Raw genomic sequence first — 16,781 nt, forward strand, 5'->3', positions numbered from 1 at the left:
TCAGCCCACAGCTGCCCTGTAGATGCAGGGACATGTTCTGTGCATATTTCCTAGAGAAGACCAAGCTGCTTGAAACAACATCGTAGGAAAAACCATCAGAGAACCATGCAAGTCCATAAATGAGCAACATGCCTTGTAATTAATGGGTGTGCCAACCCTGTATTCACCCAGTTTTGAGAGATGCTTCAAAGGGACAGCCACAAATGGGATTTTAGTGGTTTAAACATCATATTCTACATCTGGTCACGAAAATGGAAAAAAGCTTAAGGGGGGGGAATCTCTGGTGGATAAAATGGCTAATAATCACTTGCTGATTTGTAGACGCCAGAGGAAATGGATTTATTACACCAAGAATCCTGCTTTGCAGTCTATGCTTGCCAGTTTTTTAATGCACATATGCAGCCATTTAAAATTATGGATAAAAAAGAAAAGTAAATATTAAAATAGTTAGTTCTGTTTAAGTTGAAACAGTATTATTGAGGGAAGGAAAGGAATCCAGCACAGGCAAGCATGATATTGATAATAATAGCAGGGCACACTATCTTATAAAATCTTTTAAAAACTGCTTTAAAAGCTTTATTCTATAGTTCCATACATACTCCTCACACCGCATTGTAAGTTAGTGTTAACAAATTATTCAGATTACTTCCCCGGCACCCTCTCCTCCTTCCTGTCCTTTGCTCTAATTCCTGCCCAATCATTAACTTTCCCAGTCATTAATTCAATTATTCTTTTACTTTAATATCTGGTTGTTGAGCATTCTGGATAAGGGACATAAACGATTAAACTACATGAAACTTTTAGAAGTTAAAAATGGCCAAATGTCGGTAATTTCATGTTACCATTTAGTGATCACGGAAGAGGAGGTTTAGTGCTCAGCAAATCCATTTCTGTGTCTCCTGGGCACAAAAGCTGCACTATGCTCCCCAGCCAGCCTGCCAGTTAGGGGGGGCCACATGACCAGTTGGCCAATGGAAAGTGGGCAGACCACCTCCAAGCCTGTTCACAAAACCTCCCGTGGGATCTCTGACACGCTCCTTTTCTATCAGCCCACTGAATAAAAAGGACTCTGCTGACCTGGAGGAAATGGCACTTTAAGATGGAGCCTGGCCCTGTGTGAAGGCATGCAGCGGACTCTCCCAAACATGCCTTGGACGTCAAGGCAGGCAAGGAAACTTTACTGTGTTCAGCCACTGCAATTTTGAGATGGTTTGATGTAGAAATGAGCCTAGCCTGATCAAAAGAGTAGAATTTCAAGAAATCATTTCTTTTCCTAAAGTCTACTGCACACGATTTTTTCCTCATACATGAATTTATTCATGCAAAAAAAAAGTTTATAAGGGGCGCCCGGGTGGCTTAGCCGGTTGGGTGTCCAACTCTTGATTTTGGCTCAGGCCATGATCTCAGGGTTGTGAGATCGAGCCTCGCATTGAGCTCCGCACTGGGCATGGAGGCTGCTTGGGATTCTCTCTCCTCCTCCACACTCCCCCCGCTCTAAAAAATAAAAATAAAAATAAATATCTTATAAAACTATCAATATGAATTGCACTTAGTTCCATATTTAGCAAAGCACGTATTTTTTAAAATTGGAGCAGTGCATTCCAAGATATCAAGGAGGCAGGGTTCTGGCATAGTATCAGTCACTGGAATAGAGTAGATGTCTGAGTAGAACGAGCTAGTGTGCATTTAGCTGGACTGACCTAACCTCATGGGACCCGATAAACATGAAGTAATCATTCAAAAGGAATTTATGAACCTAGAAAGAGAACTCCTAATCTTGGAATGAAATGACCTCAGCCACATCACCTGTCATCTCAGGAGGTCTGGCTGGGCCGGCCAGCAGCTCGCTTTCTCCCATCTCTCTTGCCAAGCACCATTCGGCACACGGAAGGCCCAGGGAGCCTGCTCCTGAGGCACGGAGGTGTCCGTGTAGATGAGCAAGTCTCTGTGCAGAGGATGCCCAGAGCTGCGGGAGTCTGCCCTGAATGCGGAATTGTCCCAGTTCCTCTATTGCATTACTCAGCTTGCTGTCTACACTGACCAAATTAATCACGAATTGCCGTCTGCACAGCTGAAGTTAATTTAAAAGCATTCCAGGGATTGTGTAAGTAGTGTAGTGTTTCTTCATGGGGTTCCTTATTTTCTGCAAAACTATACGGTGCCAGAATTCTCAGTGTGGTTGTTTACGGTCAGGTTCCAGGAAACTTTAGGATATTCTTTCTCCAAGACAAGTTGAGAAGTTAAAACTTCTTTGGCTGATGTTTAAATATGGACAAACGAATGAAGTAATTTTTTTTTTTTTCAGAATAGGGACCATAAGGTCCAGCCATGAGGGTTCTTTGTCCTATTTCCTTTTGTTTTCATCGGAGCGCCCAGTGCGGCAAGTCCACTGTACCGAACCAGTTAAGACTGAATTCTGGTTTCTCTGCCCATCTTCAACATACAGAGTCCAAACCCAATGGGCCCAGCGATGCCCAAAGCATGTCACCTTCCCCGATGGGTAGGCATTTAAGAGCCTCGTCAACAAATGCCTGGCTATCAGCTGTGTACCATGTCATGAACGCTTGAGCCAAACTCAATGCCTTTGCTGCTTCCTCTATTTCTCTCCCTTACCTTCTGGGCTCAGGAGCTAGGTGCAATTGGGCATGGGGAGGGTCTGGGTTTGGGTTCCCTCAGCCGCAGCCTGAGACAAGGATGTGTGTGCAAGTGGTTTGTGTATAAGGTAAAGGCAGGCAGGGGAGTGCGGAAGCAAGACGAGGAAGAGAAGGTAGCCGACGAAGCAGGTGTCCTCCAGACAGTTCCTTCAGCTTCCACCCACAGCCAGCCTGGTGGAGAATGACACAGGATGGGGCGTCGGAGAAACAGGCAACGCCAGATCAACGGGACCCTGCATGCCATCTTAAATAGGACAGATTTTATTCTGAATCCAATGGAAAGTCTCTGAAAGGCTTTAAGGAGAGGGCTAATGCGATGATTTTAAGAGGAGCACTTTGGGCCGTGAGCGAGAGGAGGCAAAAGCAGCAGCAAAGGGCAGCTCTTACGGGCTTCAGGTGAGAGAGATGGTGTGTGGCCGGGTGGGGACAGGCAGGGGAGGGAGCAGATGGGTTCAAGACACGGTCTGTGACAGGATTTAGCACCAGACTGAATACAAGTGGGGACAAGAGTGAGTGGTCAGGAACGACACCCAGGTTTTCGGCTTGCCCCAGTCTGGATACTGTTTGTTCCAGAATTGGGAGAATGGGTGAGATGGGGGCAGTGAGTTCTGAGAGCTGATCTGGAGCTCTGTTTGGGATGTCTTAAGCATAACAGGACATCCCAATGGTTAGGTGAAGAATGCAACACAGAGAGGGACGTCTGGGTGGCTCAGTGCGTGAGCATCTGCCTTTGGCTCAGATCGTGATCCTGAGGTTGAGTCCTGTTTCTCCTTCTGCCTAGGTCTCTGCCTCTGTGTCTCTCATGAACAAAATCTTAAAAAAAAAAAAAAAAATGCAGCAGAGAGAGCCTGGCACTTGAGATTCACATTTCCAAGTCATCTACATACACATGGTGGTGAAAAAGCCAGGACTGGAAAGATCACCCGGAGAAAGTAGAGACAAGGAAGGAAATCAGGTTAGAGACGGAGCTCTGTAGAAAGAGAGGCTGGTAAAAGACACTTAGAAGGAAAACCAGAAAGCCTGATGTGGTGGTTTTGAAATACGCCCACAAATTCTTTGCTATCCCACCTTTCAAGAGGTGAAGCCTGATTCCCCTCCCCTTCTGTGGGCCTAGACTGATTTGCTGCCTGGCTTCATGCGAAGGGGTCACAGCGGGAGTGATGGGGGGCAACTCCCAGATGAGGGCACAGAAGGGAGAGCAACTCTGGCCTTCTCTCTCAGATTTCTTGCAATGTGGAAGCCCGCTGCCGGGCCCGAGGACACTCAAGGGGCGAGGAGCTGTGGCTTCCTGCCACCAGCCAGGGAGGAGCTCAGGTCTCCTGCGTTAGGGAGCCAGGTGAGCAGCCACCTTGCAAGCAGAGCCCCCTCTGGACTCAAGCCCTTCGAGGACTCCAGCACTGGCCCACCCTCCTGAAAAGCCCCAAGCCTCGCCCAGCTACAGTGCTCCAGAGCTCCCTGAATGTGGTTTTAAACCTCTTGAGTTTTGGAATATTTTGCTGAATAGCAATAGATGACTAATCCACGTGGTGCAGAAACCAAGCAAAGGGAATACTGGAAGAGTAAAGGGGGTGAGCTTTGAAAAGAGATTTGCTGCTCTGGTATGTTGCTTTTTAATTTTGCATTTGTATTCATCAAATCCGAGATGCTGTGGATTGTAAGCACCACTGCTATTCTGTGCATTTGGAAAGGAAAAATGCTGCCAATTCCACTAAACAATGGTTCATTACCTTAAAGATAATTCTGTGCAACCGGGTGATCATTCTGAGCGTGCAGTGGTCACGATGGGGTCATCTTTACAGAACAGAGCCCGCAGTGCTTTTGGCTCTCACAGCAAAGTCTGAGCTCCTTGGCTCAGCACACAGGGCTCCTTGCACCCTATTTCCAGCCCGCCTTCTCTGCCAACACTTGGCTCATGCCCCTAGAGCTGGCCAGTCCACTTCCCAGCTGGAGCCAAAGTCTTTTTACGTTCGGTTTGCAGGTACGTATCAGTCCAGCCAGCCATTTACTCATTCCTATGCAATACCTATTATGAAGTAAGTACTGCAATTATCATCTTCTCCCCTCTGTTTTTTATCAGGTGGGCTCACGTTCATTCCACAAGAACAAACTAAATGTCATCCCCTGTCCTCCACTTTCCCTGACTCATGCGAACTACAGTCCTCTTATCTGATTTCTATGGAATGTTTCATATGTTCTATATGCTCTCTCTCTCTCTACACACACACACATAGTTTTACATGTGTTTATATACACAGTTGATCTGTGAACGTGGGAGCTAGGGGTGCCAACCCCTGGCGCAGTCAAAGATCTTTGTATAACTTTTGACTCCCCCAAAATTTAACTACTAAAAGCTTACTGTTGGGGGCGCCTGGGTGGTTCAGTCGGTTAAGTGTCTGCCTTCTGCTCAGGTCATGATCCCAAGGTCCTGGGGTCGAGCCCCTTTTGGGCTCCTTGCTCAGCGGGGTGTCTGCTTCTCCCTCTCCATCTGCCTGCCACTTTCTCTGCTAGTGCGCTTTGTTAAATAAATAAAACATCAAAAAAAAAAAAAAGCTTACTGTTGACTGAACCTTACCAATAACATAAAACAGCTGATCAACACATATTTTGTTTATGTATTCTATATGGTATTCTTCCAATAAAGGAAGCTAGAGAAAAGAAAATGTTATTAAGGAAATCATAAGGAAGAAAAAAATACATTTACAGTGCTATACTGTAAAAAGAATCGATGTGTAGGTGGACCTCTGTAGTTCAAACCTCTGTTATAGGTCAACTGTAATATGTAAAAACATAAATACACATACTCATTCTTTTGAATGCTCATATACATAGAAGTATAAACATATGTTATTTGTATGTAAATAACATTATTTGCCTCTCCACCATAGTCCTGTGGTCATTCACTATGCATCAATTTTTTTATTCAACACCTACTATGTGCCAGGAACTGGGCTAGAACCTAGAGTTACAACCTTGACCCTGCACCCCACTCACCAAAAACAACAGATAGTTTGCCTGCCCTACAACATTGTCTAGTGGGGGCAGCAGGAAGGTGTGTATCTCTGGCATTCATGAGAATGTTTGGGCATGTCATTTGTTCTATTAATGTTGAACTAAAGCAGATTAACTTTAACTACTTTTGGAGTATTGCTTTTTTGCTTTTTGTTTGTTTTCTTTTTTTAAAAAAATATTTTATTTATTTATTCATGAGAAACACAGAGAGGAGAGAGAGAGAGGCAGAGACACAGGCAGAGGGAGAAGCAGGCTCCATGCAGGGAGCCCGACGTGGGACTCCATCTTGGGGCTCCAGGATCACGTCCTGGGCTGAAGGTGGCACTAAACCTCTGAGCCACCCCGGCTGCCTCACTTTTTGTTTCCAAAAGCAAGACCTTCGGATTTAAAATATTTTTTTTTCAATTTTTATTTATTTATGATAGTCACAGAGAGAGAGAGAGAGAGAGAGAGGCAGAGACACAGGCAGAGGGAGAAGCAGGCTCCATGCACCGGGAGCCCGACGTGGGATTCGATCCCGGGTCTCCAGGATCGCGCCCTGGGCCAAAGGCAGGCGCCAAACTGCTGCGCCACCCAGGGATCCCTAAAACAGGTTATTAAAACCAGTATGTTGAGACCCAGCAAGTTAACTGATGAAACTGGGAGTATGGCTGATTACTCTAAACAAAACACCCCATGGAAAGTGATCTAATTATCCTTAAGAGATAATCATGGCTTCTCAATCTGCCACCTGTTCACCGTGATATTTTAGGCAAATCATTTAATTTTTTATTCTTTTGAAACTTAGTTTATTCATCCATAAATTGGATATGATGTGTAATTTACACATGGCTGACATTGCAAGTGGTACCTCAATACCTGTTCTCCCCTTCTAAGTGATAAGATCCCTATTACATGGCCCCTCCTCAAAAGCTTTCAACCAATGACTGATGAGAGTATAAATACCCCAGTTCCCTTGCCTTCGGGAGCGATAGCTCTAAGGCTTGTGTCCTACTGTCTTCTGGAATTCCCCAGAAGGATTGAATCACAGTGATAACTTATTTCCATAACATTTCTTTTCCTACTAGAACTTTCTGGGGTCATTTCACAAACAAACCAGGTACACTCAAATCCTGATCTCAGGGTCTGTTCTGAAAGAATGTAAATTTAGAGGAAGGAGGTGGTACTGGGGAGGGTGGAGCCTCGGACATTCATCACTTATTCTACACACATCCCTGGATCATACTGTGCAAGAGTCAAGCTAAACAAGATCACTGGTGATAACGTATGAGAAGGCATTTTGAAAAAAATGTCAGCTTTTTAAGTATCTGATACTTTCGAGAAATAAATTTGAAACACTGGAATATCACTGCTCTTAAAGCAGAAAATCAAATAAAATTCTTGGAAATTCATTGAATTTCTTCCAGTTTCTTCATCCCAAGGTCTGTCAAATAGGCACAATATCTATTTCTTAGGGTTGAGAAAAGTGATTGAAATCACACCGAAAAGTGTTGACACATAGTAGAGGCTCACCAATATTTGCTGAACGTCAATCTGATTTATGAAGACTAGATAATATTTTCATTTTAATGTTCATGCAACCTTGGGTTATGCACATAAATCACATATAAATAGGACCATAATATCTTCTAAACCAATGAAAACTATTGAAATAAAGTTGCTCAGAAGTTATTTCTATGTTGCAACTGAACATTTGGGTATATTCTCATAAATTTTAGTTTTAAGAATAAGAGATGAGATACCTCAACCACTCACAAATCACTAGAATCATGTTTCAAAGTAAGATTCAACCCATAAAACCAAGAGCAACCGACTCGCAGTTCACGCTTTTTTGTGCAAGGCTGAATAATGGCCTCCCCAAGGATGTCCAGGTCCTAATCCTCAGAACCTGTAAACGCTACCTTATATGGCAAAAGGGACTCTGCAGATGTGATCAAATTAAGGATCTTATGATAGGGAGACCATCCTGGATTATCTCAGTGGGCCTGGTATAATCACAGGTTTCTTCATAGATAAGGGAGGAAAGGGACTAAGAGGATAAAAAGGCCAGGTGACAAAGAAGAGACTGAAGTGATGTTGCTGCTAGCCTAGGATTGTTGGAAGTCTCTAGAAGCTATAAGAGACAAGGAACAGATTCTCCCCGGGAGCCTCCAGAAGAAACAGCCCTGCCAATACCTTAATTTTAGCCCCTTAAGACTCACTTGCCACCTCTGTTTTTTAAAAGCCACAAAGCTCATGGAAAATTATTACAGTGGCACTTCCTTAACAGGGCTATGAGAAGAATCTGTTCTCAACAAAGGTGTGATTTATGGAAAGCAGGAATCTCTCCCTGAGTGCAGACCCTCAGCATAAACCCAGTCATTCCTTCATCTCACATTATTTGATTTCAATAGAGAGAAAAGAATGTATAGCAGAAATGTTATAAATAGGGAATCACCTGCAATTTGAAAAGAATAGCAAAATTAATATTTATCCTATATGCTCAAGGCCAAAAGATGTCAGTGTTAGATCCTGGAACCCTGTGGAGATGGAATTCAGATCAATAAATGCTCTAGACCGTCAAATAGCCCCAGTGCCCAAAAGGCATTTAAAAAGCCTAGGGTTCCTCTTGCACTGCTGGTGGGCATGCAAACTGGTGCAGCCACTCTGGAAAACCGTGTGGAGGTTCCTCAAAGAGTTAAAAATAGATCTGCCCTATGACCCAACAATCGCACTACTGGGGATTTACCCCAAAGATACAGATGTAGTGAAGCGATGGGACACCTGCACCGCAATGTCCACAGCAGCAATGTCCACAATAGCCAAACTGCAGAAGGAGCCATGATGTGCTTCGACAGATGAATGGGTGAAGATGTGGTCTATATCTACACAACGGAATACTACTCAGCCATCAGAAAGGATGAATGCCTACCACTTACATCAGCGTGGATGGAACTGGAGGGTATCATGGTGAGTGAAGTAAGTCATTCAGAGAAAGACAACCATCACATGCTTCCACTCGTATGTGGAATATAAGAAATAGTGAAAGGGACCATAAGGGAAGGGGGGGGAAACTGAGTGGCAAAAAATTAGAGAGGAGGAGGAGAAGAGGTGAGAACGACCCCTGGACCGGCCAAAGCCTGCGTGCCGCTGCATCCCTGCGTCCAGCGCTTACGTCCCGCCACCGTTGCCACCATGCCCAAGAGAAAGGCTGAAGGGGATGCTAAAGGAGATGAAGCCAAGGTGAAGGATGAGCCCCAGAGAGGATCTGCAAGGTTATCTGCTAAATCTGCTCCTCCAAAGCCAGAGCCCAAGCCTAAAAAGGCCCCTGCAAAGAAGGGAGAGAAGGTACCCAAAGGGAAAAAGGGGAAAGCTGATGTTGGCAAGGATGGAAATAACCCTGCAGAAAATGGAGATGCCCAAACAGACCAGGCACAGAAAGCTGAAGGTGCTGGAGATGCCAAGTGAAGTGTGTGCATTTTTGATAACTGTGTACTTCTGGTGACTGTACAGTTTGAAATACTATTTTTTATCAAGTTTTATAAAAATGCAGACTTTTTTTTTTAACTTTTACTTTTTTTTAAAGCTATGTTGTTAGCACACGGAAAACACTTCATTGTTGTTTTGGGGGAAGGGCATATGTCACTAATAGAATATCTTGGAAGCTAGATTGGTAACAAGGGGGAAAAATACCTTTCCCTTCTAGTTTTGAGAAACTTCTTCTTGGCTCCCAGGAGGAGGGATTCCTTGATGTTGACACACATGGGTCACCTTGGTGGTGTGGAAAAACTAAAATTCAGTTATGTCTTCTTCTCCCTCTCTACCTTCAACATAGACTTGACTCCCTTAAACCCAGAGACCTGTTGGAGCCTGACCCCATGAAATGGTTCCCAGTATGTCAGGCAATCTGGACTTTACAGTGTCACCACTGAGATGGCGTCCCTCAAAAGAGTTCCTTTTTTTAGCTTGTGGATCTTCAGATTGATAATTCTGCCATTTTCATTTCATTTCCTGAAAGTCAGGGTCGGCTTGTGAAAAGTTGTTAAACAACATGCTAAATGTGAACTGTCAACCCTCACTCTAAACTTTCCCTGTTCAGAGCATCACATGAAGACTTCATTGGGTTTTATGGTGGCTTTCTGATTTTGGTAGTCCATTGAAGAAGGGAGTTTGAAAGTTGTTGTATACTGCTAACGATCGTCCGCCCATGTCCTGCCTGAAATACTATGATTGTTTATGAAAAGTATCTTTAATAAAGCTGGATACAGTTTGAAAAAAAAAATTAGAGAGGAGGACAAACCATGAGAGACTCCTAACTCTGGGAAACAAACAAATGGTTATGAAAGAGGAGGACAGAGGGGGAATGGGGTGACCACCCTATGCCACTAAGGAGGGCATGTAGTGTGATGAGCACTGGGTATTATACTATACGTTCGCAAATTGAATTTAAATAAAAATTTAAAAATAAAAATAAATAAATAATTGAATTCAAGTGCAAAAGTTTTAAAAATTAAAAAAAAAGTCTAGGTTCGACTTAATCTCAGCTGATCCACCCGACACCCCCGAGTGCCAACCCTAGTCCCCCACGCAGCCCCATTTCTGTTCCAGCAAGATGAAAGAAACTATCACAAACCAGGAGAAACTCGTCAAAATGCAAGCACTGGTGCGCATTGGTGGGGAAGGAACCGCCACTGAAAGAAGGTGGTTCATCCGAAGCGCTACAGTACGGGATAAAAAGCTTCAGTTCTCCTGAAAGAAGGGGTAGACAATACCTTCTGGTATTGGAGAAGTGAACATGTTCACAAAGCCAGGAACTAGGATCCACTTTCCCAACCTTGAAGTGCAGGTGTTCCCGGCGACGGACGCTTTGTCCATTCCAGGCGGCACTGAGACAGAGCAGCCCACAGAAATGCTCCCCAGGATCCTACACCAGCTGGGTGCACACGCTCTGGCTAGTTTAAGAAGACTGGCTGAAGCTCTGCCCACACACCCTGTGGATGGGAAAGCACCACTCGCTGCCTACCAAGGAGGAGGACGGTGAAGTCTCAGATCCTCGGAAGAATTTTGACGAAGCTTCTAAGAATGAAGCAAGTTGAATTGCATCATCCTCTGCAGAAGAGAGAACTTGAAGAAGTGACTGGGAGCTGTTATTTTTATGAGTGTTTTTCTAAAATTTTGTTCATGGCTCTGATAAGATCTAGATCCCTAATGTTTTTTAAACTTTAAAAAAAATACTTTATTTATGTATTAGAGAGAGAGAGAGCACAAGCAGGGAAAGGGGCAAAGGGAGAGAAAGAAGCAAGACTCCCCGCTGAACAGAGAGCCTGATGTGGGGCTCGATCCCATGACCCTGCGATCATGACCCAAGCCGAAGGTAGACACTTAACTGACTGAGCCACCCAGGTGCCCCTAGATCTCTAAATATTTTTAAACCCAAGCCCTTTGGACACTACAGCTCTTTTTCAGCTTTTTGCTTAGACACAATTCATTCTTTGCAGCTAATTAATCTGACGAAGCCTGGGAATAAAGTTTGAAACAAGGTTAATCAGGTTCTTTGTCTAGTAAATAAATAAACAAATAAATAGAAAACAAAAAGTATAGGGTTCAAGCCAATTTCTGATGCTTATGATCAGGAAAATATATGCTGCTAATGGTTTATTCATTTGATGAGTGTTAACGATCTACAATGCACTAAGCACCATTGAGGTGGCATGCAATTCTCTGGATCACTAAAATTATGTAGTATTTCAATTAAAAAAAAAAAAAAAACCCTGGAGAGCCTGGGTGGCTCAGTCAGCTAAGTGTCTGCCTTTGGCTCAGGTCATGATTCCAGGGTCCTGGGATGGAGCCCCAAGTCCTGGCTCCTTGCTCAGCAGGGAGCTTGCTTCTCCCTCTCCCTGCCATTCTACTGTGCGCTCTCTCTCTCTCTCTGTGCCAAATAAATAAATAAAATCTTTAAAAAAAAAAAAAAAAGCAACCCAGTGCTTATATTAGAAATTCCTGTATCAGTCACAGTTTTTAAGTTGGGAAGCCCCAGGAAACAAGCAGTGTCCACACTCTTCTGTAGCGAGTGTCTCTGCCTTTTCTGTAGACGTATCATCCCTCATGTGGAGGCTGGAGTTGATGAAACACGGCGTCTGGGCAGCTCCCGAAGAGCTGCCACTTGACATTGCCAAGCCTGTTGAGCAGATAATAAACACACCAGCGTGTGAACCTGACGTTGTGCAAAGAAAGCACATTTCACATCTTGAAAACCACAGAACTGCAGAATCCTGACACGGATTCTTCATTTTAATATTCCTTGGTTTATTGGGGGGCTTTTCGGCTTTTAATTTAATTTGGTGGCACTTTGAAAGTGAGGCTCTTGGAGGTCCGTTTGCCGGCTGCTAAGGAACTGCTAATCTCATCTCCCAAAAGCATTTGGTCTTTCTTAAGTGGGCTTTCTAGCAATACAAGAACCTCCAATGCTCAAGGAGAATGTGATTATGAGCAAATTGCATCTGCTTACATTTTTATTGTGGAAAGGAAATTGAAACTTACGATCATACATTCTCAGAACCTGGTTTGAGGTTTGTTCTGTTTGAACTTCAAAATCCCTTAATACTGTGGCTGACTGATGAAAGATTTTTTTTTTTCTGTAAGTCAAACAAAGATAGACAGGCTCACCTTTCAGAAGCCTGTTCCAAACCAAGGCTCTGAGGCGGCTCTCCCCAGGAATTGTCGACTAGAAAAATCTCCACAAGGCAGGGATTCTGCAAACCACTGCCCCTCCGCCCCTACCTTGGGCAACGTCTGGTGACATTCTGGGTGGAGAGGTTGCTCCTGGCATCTAGTGGGTAGATGCCACAGATAATGCTCAAAATCCTATAACGCACAGGACAGCTTTCCAACCAGCCCCAACCAATAATTATCCAGCCCAGCCCAAAAGGTCAACAGTGTCATGGATGAGAAACCCTGCTCTGGTGGACACCTCAGAAAACAAGATACCGCAGCCAAAGAACCAGGAAAGCTTTTCCAGTGACTGATTCCTACAAGGCTGCTCTAGCGCCCTGGAGAAAGGCAGGGATCTGAGCCAGACTGCCTGGGTCCGAATGCCAGCTCCATCACTCACTGGCTGTGCCTCCTTGGGCGAGTCCAACCTCTCCGTGCCTCGTTTTTCTTCTCTGCCACACGAGGATTACAATAATAGTACTTCTCATACAGAACACTTATGGGTTTTTCACTGGGTTAATAGTCCTAAAGTGTTTAGAATAGTGCCAGGACAGGATGCAGGTACTTCCTAAGTGGTTTTGCTGATCTCAGGAAAAATAAGTTTCAGGACTTCGAGAAGTTTATCAACAGTAGAGACACGGCTTCAGATTCTAAATTGCCACGGCAGGAAAAATCAGTCGATTTCATGTGATAACCACATCCTTTCTTTCCAGTTCATTAACCTCCATCAGGAAGGCACTGAGTAGAGGAGCCCCCTTCCCAGCCGGCTCAGCCCAAGCACAGCAAACGCTTCCTCTGTGCTCCCGTTTCTCCCCCTCCTCCCCCAGCAAAGCGAGCGACTGACCGTCAGTGGGTGCCCTTCAGATAGAAGGGAAAGCACAACCCCCCCCCCCCCGGGCACGGATGCCACCCACCCACTGGCACTCGCACCCCCGCCGGCACCGCGGATCGCGCGGGGCCACCGCCCGCCCTCCTCCCGCAGCCCGCCCGCCGCCGCCAGGTGGGGCGCAGCTGGGGCAGTGGGACTGGGGGCAAGCCTCGGCCAAAGGGGCGCGGGGAGCAGAGCCCGCGCGCCCTGGGCCGGCACCCGGGAAACGGCGTCGCAGCGCGCGGCAGCCCCCCACTCGGGCAGGGGTGCCTGGAGGGGCCGAGGAGGGCCGCCGCCGCGAGGAGCTGGGGCCGGGCGACAGCACACTCACCTGGCCGCGTTCCCTAAGCCACCTGCCACCCAGGGGAGCAGCAGCGGGAGCGCCAGGGCCCAGGGCGGCGGCATCTTCGGCTGGGGCCTCCCGCTGCGTGTCCTCTGTCCCCTCGGGGCCTCCGCTCCTCCGCTCCTCCGGCGCGGTCCCAGCAGGCGGTGGGGGCGCCGGCGCGGCTCGGGCTCGGGGTGCTGCTGGCGGGCGGGCGGGGCGGGCCGTGCACATCTGGCTGGGACCCGCCTCCAGCCCGACCCGCGCATCCTCCGCGCTAGCGCTCGCGCTTGCCGGGAACCGTCCCCCGACTCGGTTCACTTCACTCCGGTCAGAGTCCCCCGTCGTGCCAGGTTTCAGACAGCTGCTTGCGGCAGGTTTCGGCGATACCTGCGCTCGGATTTCAGAATTTGGTTAAGTCAAAGCGGGAACCAAGGATGCTGGTTCAGAACACTCCTTTACGACTTTTGTTTAGGTTTTCATACTCTGCTAGGTTTTCTTCCACAAACTGCAAATCGTGGGCTGCTAGAGCTGGAAGGTCACCAGGTCCTGGGCAACCCCTTCATTTGACAGGTGACCTCCCATGCTCATTTGCAACAGCCTGCTCACATGGGGCCACAAGACGATACTGTGATATAGTAACCCGTGCAGAAACACAACTGGTCCCTCCTCTACCCCTTCCCTGCATCTATACCGTTTGGTTTCACAGTGGGCAGAACCTATGACCCCACATTGTCCCTCGGGACTCGGCTGTGACTTGCTTTGACCCATGGCATACGCGCAGAGGTTAACCAGTTGCCAGTTCCAAGCCTAGGCCATGAGATACCCGAGCCTCTCTCATGGGCACAAGGAGACCAAGCCCCAGCCAGCACGGCAACCTAAGGAGAATGAGGAACAGGTGGAACAGAGCTATCTACTCAAGCCTAGAGTCGCCCAACCCACAGATCCACGAATGAGCTCAGCCACGGTCAGCAGTGTCAGCCAAGCGGAGGCCTTACTGTGACAATCTGTTACTCAGCAATAGCTCTCAACACCCCCTGTGACCTAGTTTTAGATGGAGAATAGTTTAAACTAGAATATGAAGAAAGTTTATCTTGACAAGCTCAATTCCGGTTACGTAGTCCGTATATGCCTTAATTCTAGCCAATAAAATGTGAGGAGTGGAGATGGGGGAAGATTCTTGCCACAGATTCTTCATTTATACCATAGTAGATCTCCTTACCTGTCTAAGTCATGCTGGATCTTTGGTTTTATGGTTGAAGGTGTCCTAATGGATTCGGTGTCCTTGGTTAGTAACCAGCTAGACCACTGAGCTGTTTCTAGATGATAGCGACAGGCCCTGTCCTAAACACTGTGCGTGTATCATCTTGCTCAACACCCACAACTCTATAGATAGTGATTATTAGTTCCCCCATTTCTGAAGTGTCAAAAAGCGGAGTCAGGGTAAGCGACTCACCCGAGCTCATGCAACTAACAAGTGTAGAACTGGAAAGGAGGGCCCCTGTCCCTGGGGCTCTGCTGATAGAGAAATCCTTTTGCTTACTTCTTACTCCCCGGGTGGCTTCAGATGTCAAATGAGTCTCATGAATAAGGTAATCGATTAGATGACCTCTTCAAGGCCATTAGTCTTCATCCCAAAACCGATTTGGTTTACTGAAAATACTAAAATTGAAAGGAAAGAACAGAAGGTATGAACCATGTGCTTGCAAATACCTTAAAGCAAATGGAATCTAAAATCTTAGTGTGGCTTTCCCCACAAGCTGACCATGGGAGCAAGGAGCGGAGTGGAAGCAATTTTCTCTGGAGGTGCAGACGACCTTGGCAGGGGAGTGAGGAGTAAGTCAGGAAGGGAACTAGCAAGTACGGATCATGGGGTCATCGCTGGGGGCAACAGGAGCTCCGAGCTGCTGAGCATCTCCCAGAGCCAGCTGTCTCTGCATGAGCTCATCCAAAAGGCACTTGCATTCAGTCACTGCCGGAGGCCCTAGCAGGGAACCGATCCTAGGACTTTGGCGGGGTGTGGTGAGGGCAGACTGGGGGCTGACAGCCAAAGGCAGCCCCCAGCCTTGCAGATGCTAACTACCAATGTCCTACGGTCAGGCCCAGGGGGGCAGGGGCCGGGCACCACACTGGCTGCTACCTCATTTCTAGAGGCTGAATTTGATCTGCAATTATGAGTTTTTGGCCACGCCACTTCTCCCTAAACACGCAAATCCAGATCACTCCTCTAAATAAACCATTACTCCAAAAAGTCCCAATAAAACATGAGTAGCCTAACATGTGGGGGCCATCCTGCCTTCTTAGCCCTAAGTTCTAAAGTGGTGCAGTTTCTGTTTTTTGCTTTTATCAGAGCAGACTTCTCTTCTGTAGGCTTAAGAGAGGTGATGAACATCCCGGGTGTTCAAACTCCCCTCGGCCGACCCACTTATTATTTCCTGAGGGGAGCTGTGAACCAAGGCGCCGTCAGGGAGCATGATGAAGAGAAGGAACCTGGAAGTGATGTGTTGCCAGGTGAGAAGACACTGGATACGAACCGCCATGTAGAGGCAGGTGTTTTTAATAACACTGTGGCGTTGCTGACTTTGAAGAGCACCGCTCTTTAGGGGGCCCACACTGCATTCTACAAAGGAAAAGCAATCTTTGATCAGAATCTCATAAAATCATCCACACCTTTTACAGTGCTACTTTTGTTTTCAATCTATTTTCACTGAGCCCCCTGCGTGGTACAGGTGTGACAGGATATTTTTGTGCCTTCTGAATATATACCTGTAACACATAGAGAACTTTTCTTACATTGTGCCTGGCGCTGAGATCCAAAATTACGTCCAAACAGCAGCACCAGAAGCAAAGCATTAGCAGATGAAACGGCTGGACGGAAGAGAGTCTAAGGGAAGAGTTTTCAGACTTTATGGTCATTACAAATTAGCTGAGGGTCTTGTTAAAATGCAGATTCTGATTGCATAGCTCTGGAGTAAGACCTGCGTCTTGATTACTAAAAAGATCTCAAGATGCCTATGGTGCTTGTCTGGGAACCTCTTAGGGTAGTGAGAGTCTAGAGATCCCCTGGAGGAGCAGTTCTCAAGTTCAGCTGCACACTGAGATCATCTGGGAAGCTTTGAAACTCCTGGTGCCCCAGCCCCACCTCCAGAGTTTCTAATGTACGAACAGTGGGTTGAGTGTGGGGACCTGTAGAAAGTTCCCTGGTGGTTCTTTTTTTTTTTTCCCCTGGTGGTTCTAA

The 16,781-nt window shown here is 46.4% G+C and overlaps 1 protein-coding gene and 1 pseudogene across 18 annotated transcripts in view; one reads left to right on the top strand and one right to left on the bottom strand.

Annotated features, from left to right (window-relative positions):
* Positions 1–16,781, bottom strand: part of EGFL6 (EGF like domain multiple 6) — a 231,127-nt gene that overhangs the window by 50,565 nt on the left and 163,781 nt on the right. For 9 of the 18 annotated variants that reach the window (XM_077890049.1, XM_077890047.1, XM_077890037.1 and 6 more), the window contains 4 exons: positions 16,337–16,427; positions 16,078–16,163; positions 15,000–15,205; positions 13,553–13,933 (listed from right to left, as the gene is read on the bottom strand). In XM_077890049.1, coding sequence (XP_077746175.1) covers positions 13,553–13,812 — 260 coding nt within the window. In that variant the 5' untranslated portion in view covers positions 13,813–13,933; positions 15,000–15,205; positions 16,078–16,163; positions 16,337–16,427. Of the gene's footprint in view, positions 1–13,552; positions 13,934–14,999; positions 15,206–16,033; positions 16,164–16,336; positions 16,428–16,781 lie in introns of all 18 variants that reach the window. The other 9 variants (XM_077890043.1, XM_077890042.1, XM_077890038.1 and 6 more) reach the window with 4 other exon arrangements.
* On the top strand, positions 8,823–9,195 carry LOC144309066 (non-histone chromosomal protein HMG-17 pseudogene; annotated as a pseudogene).

Source organism: Canis aureus, chromosome X (assembly GCF_053574225.1).
Source record: "Canis aureus isolate CA01 chromosome X, VMU_Caureus_v.1.0, whole genome shotgun sequence".
Lineage (NCBI taxonomy): Eukaryota > Metazoa > Chordata > Mammalia > Carnivora > Canidae > Canis > Canis aureus.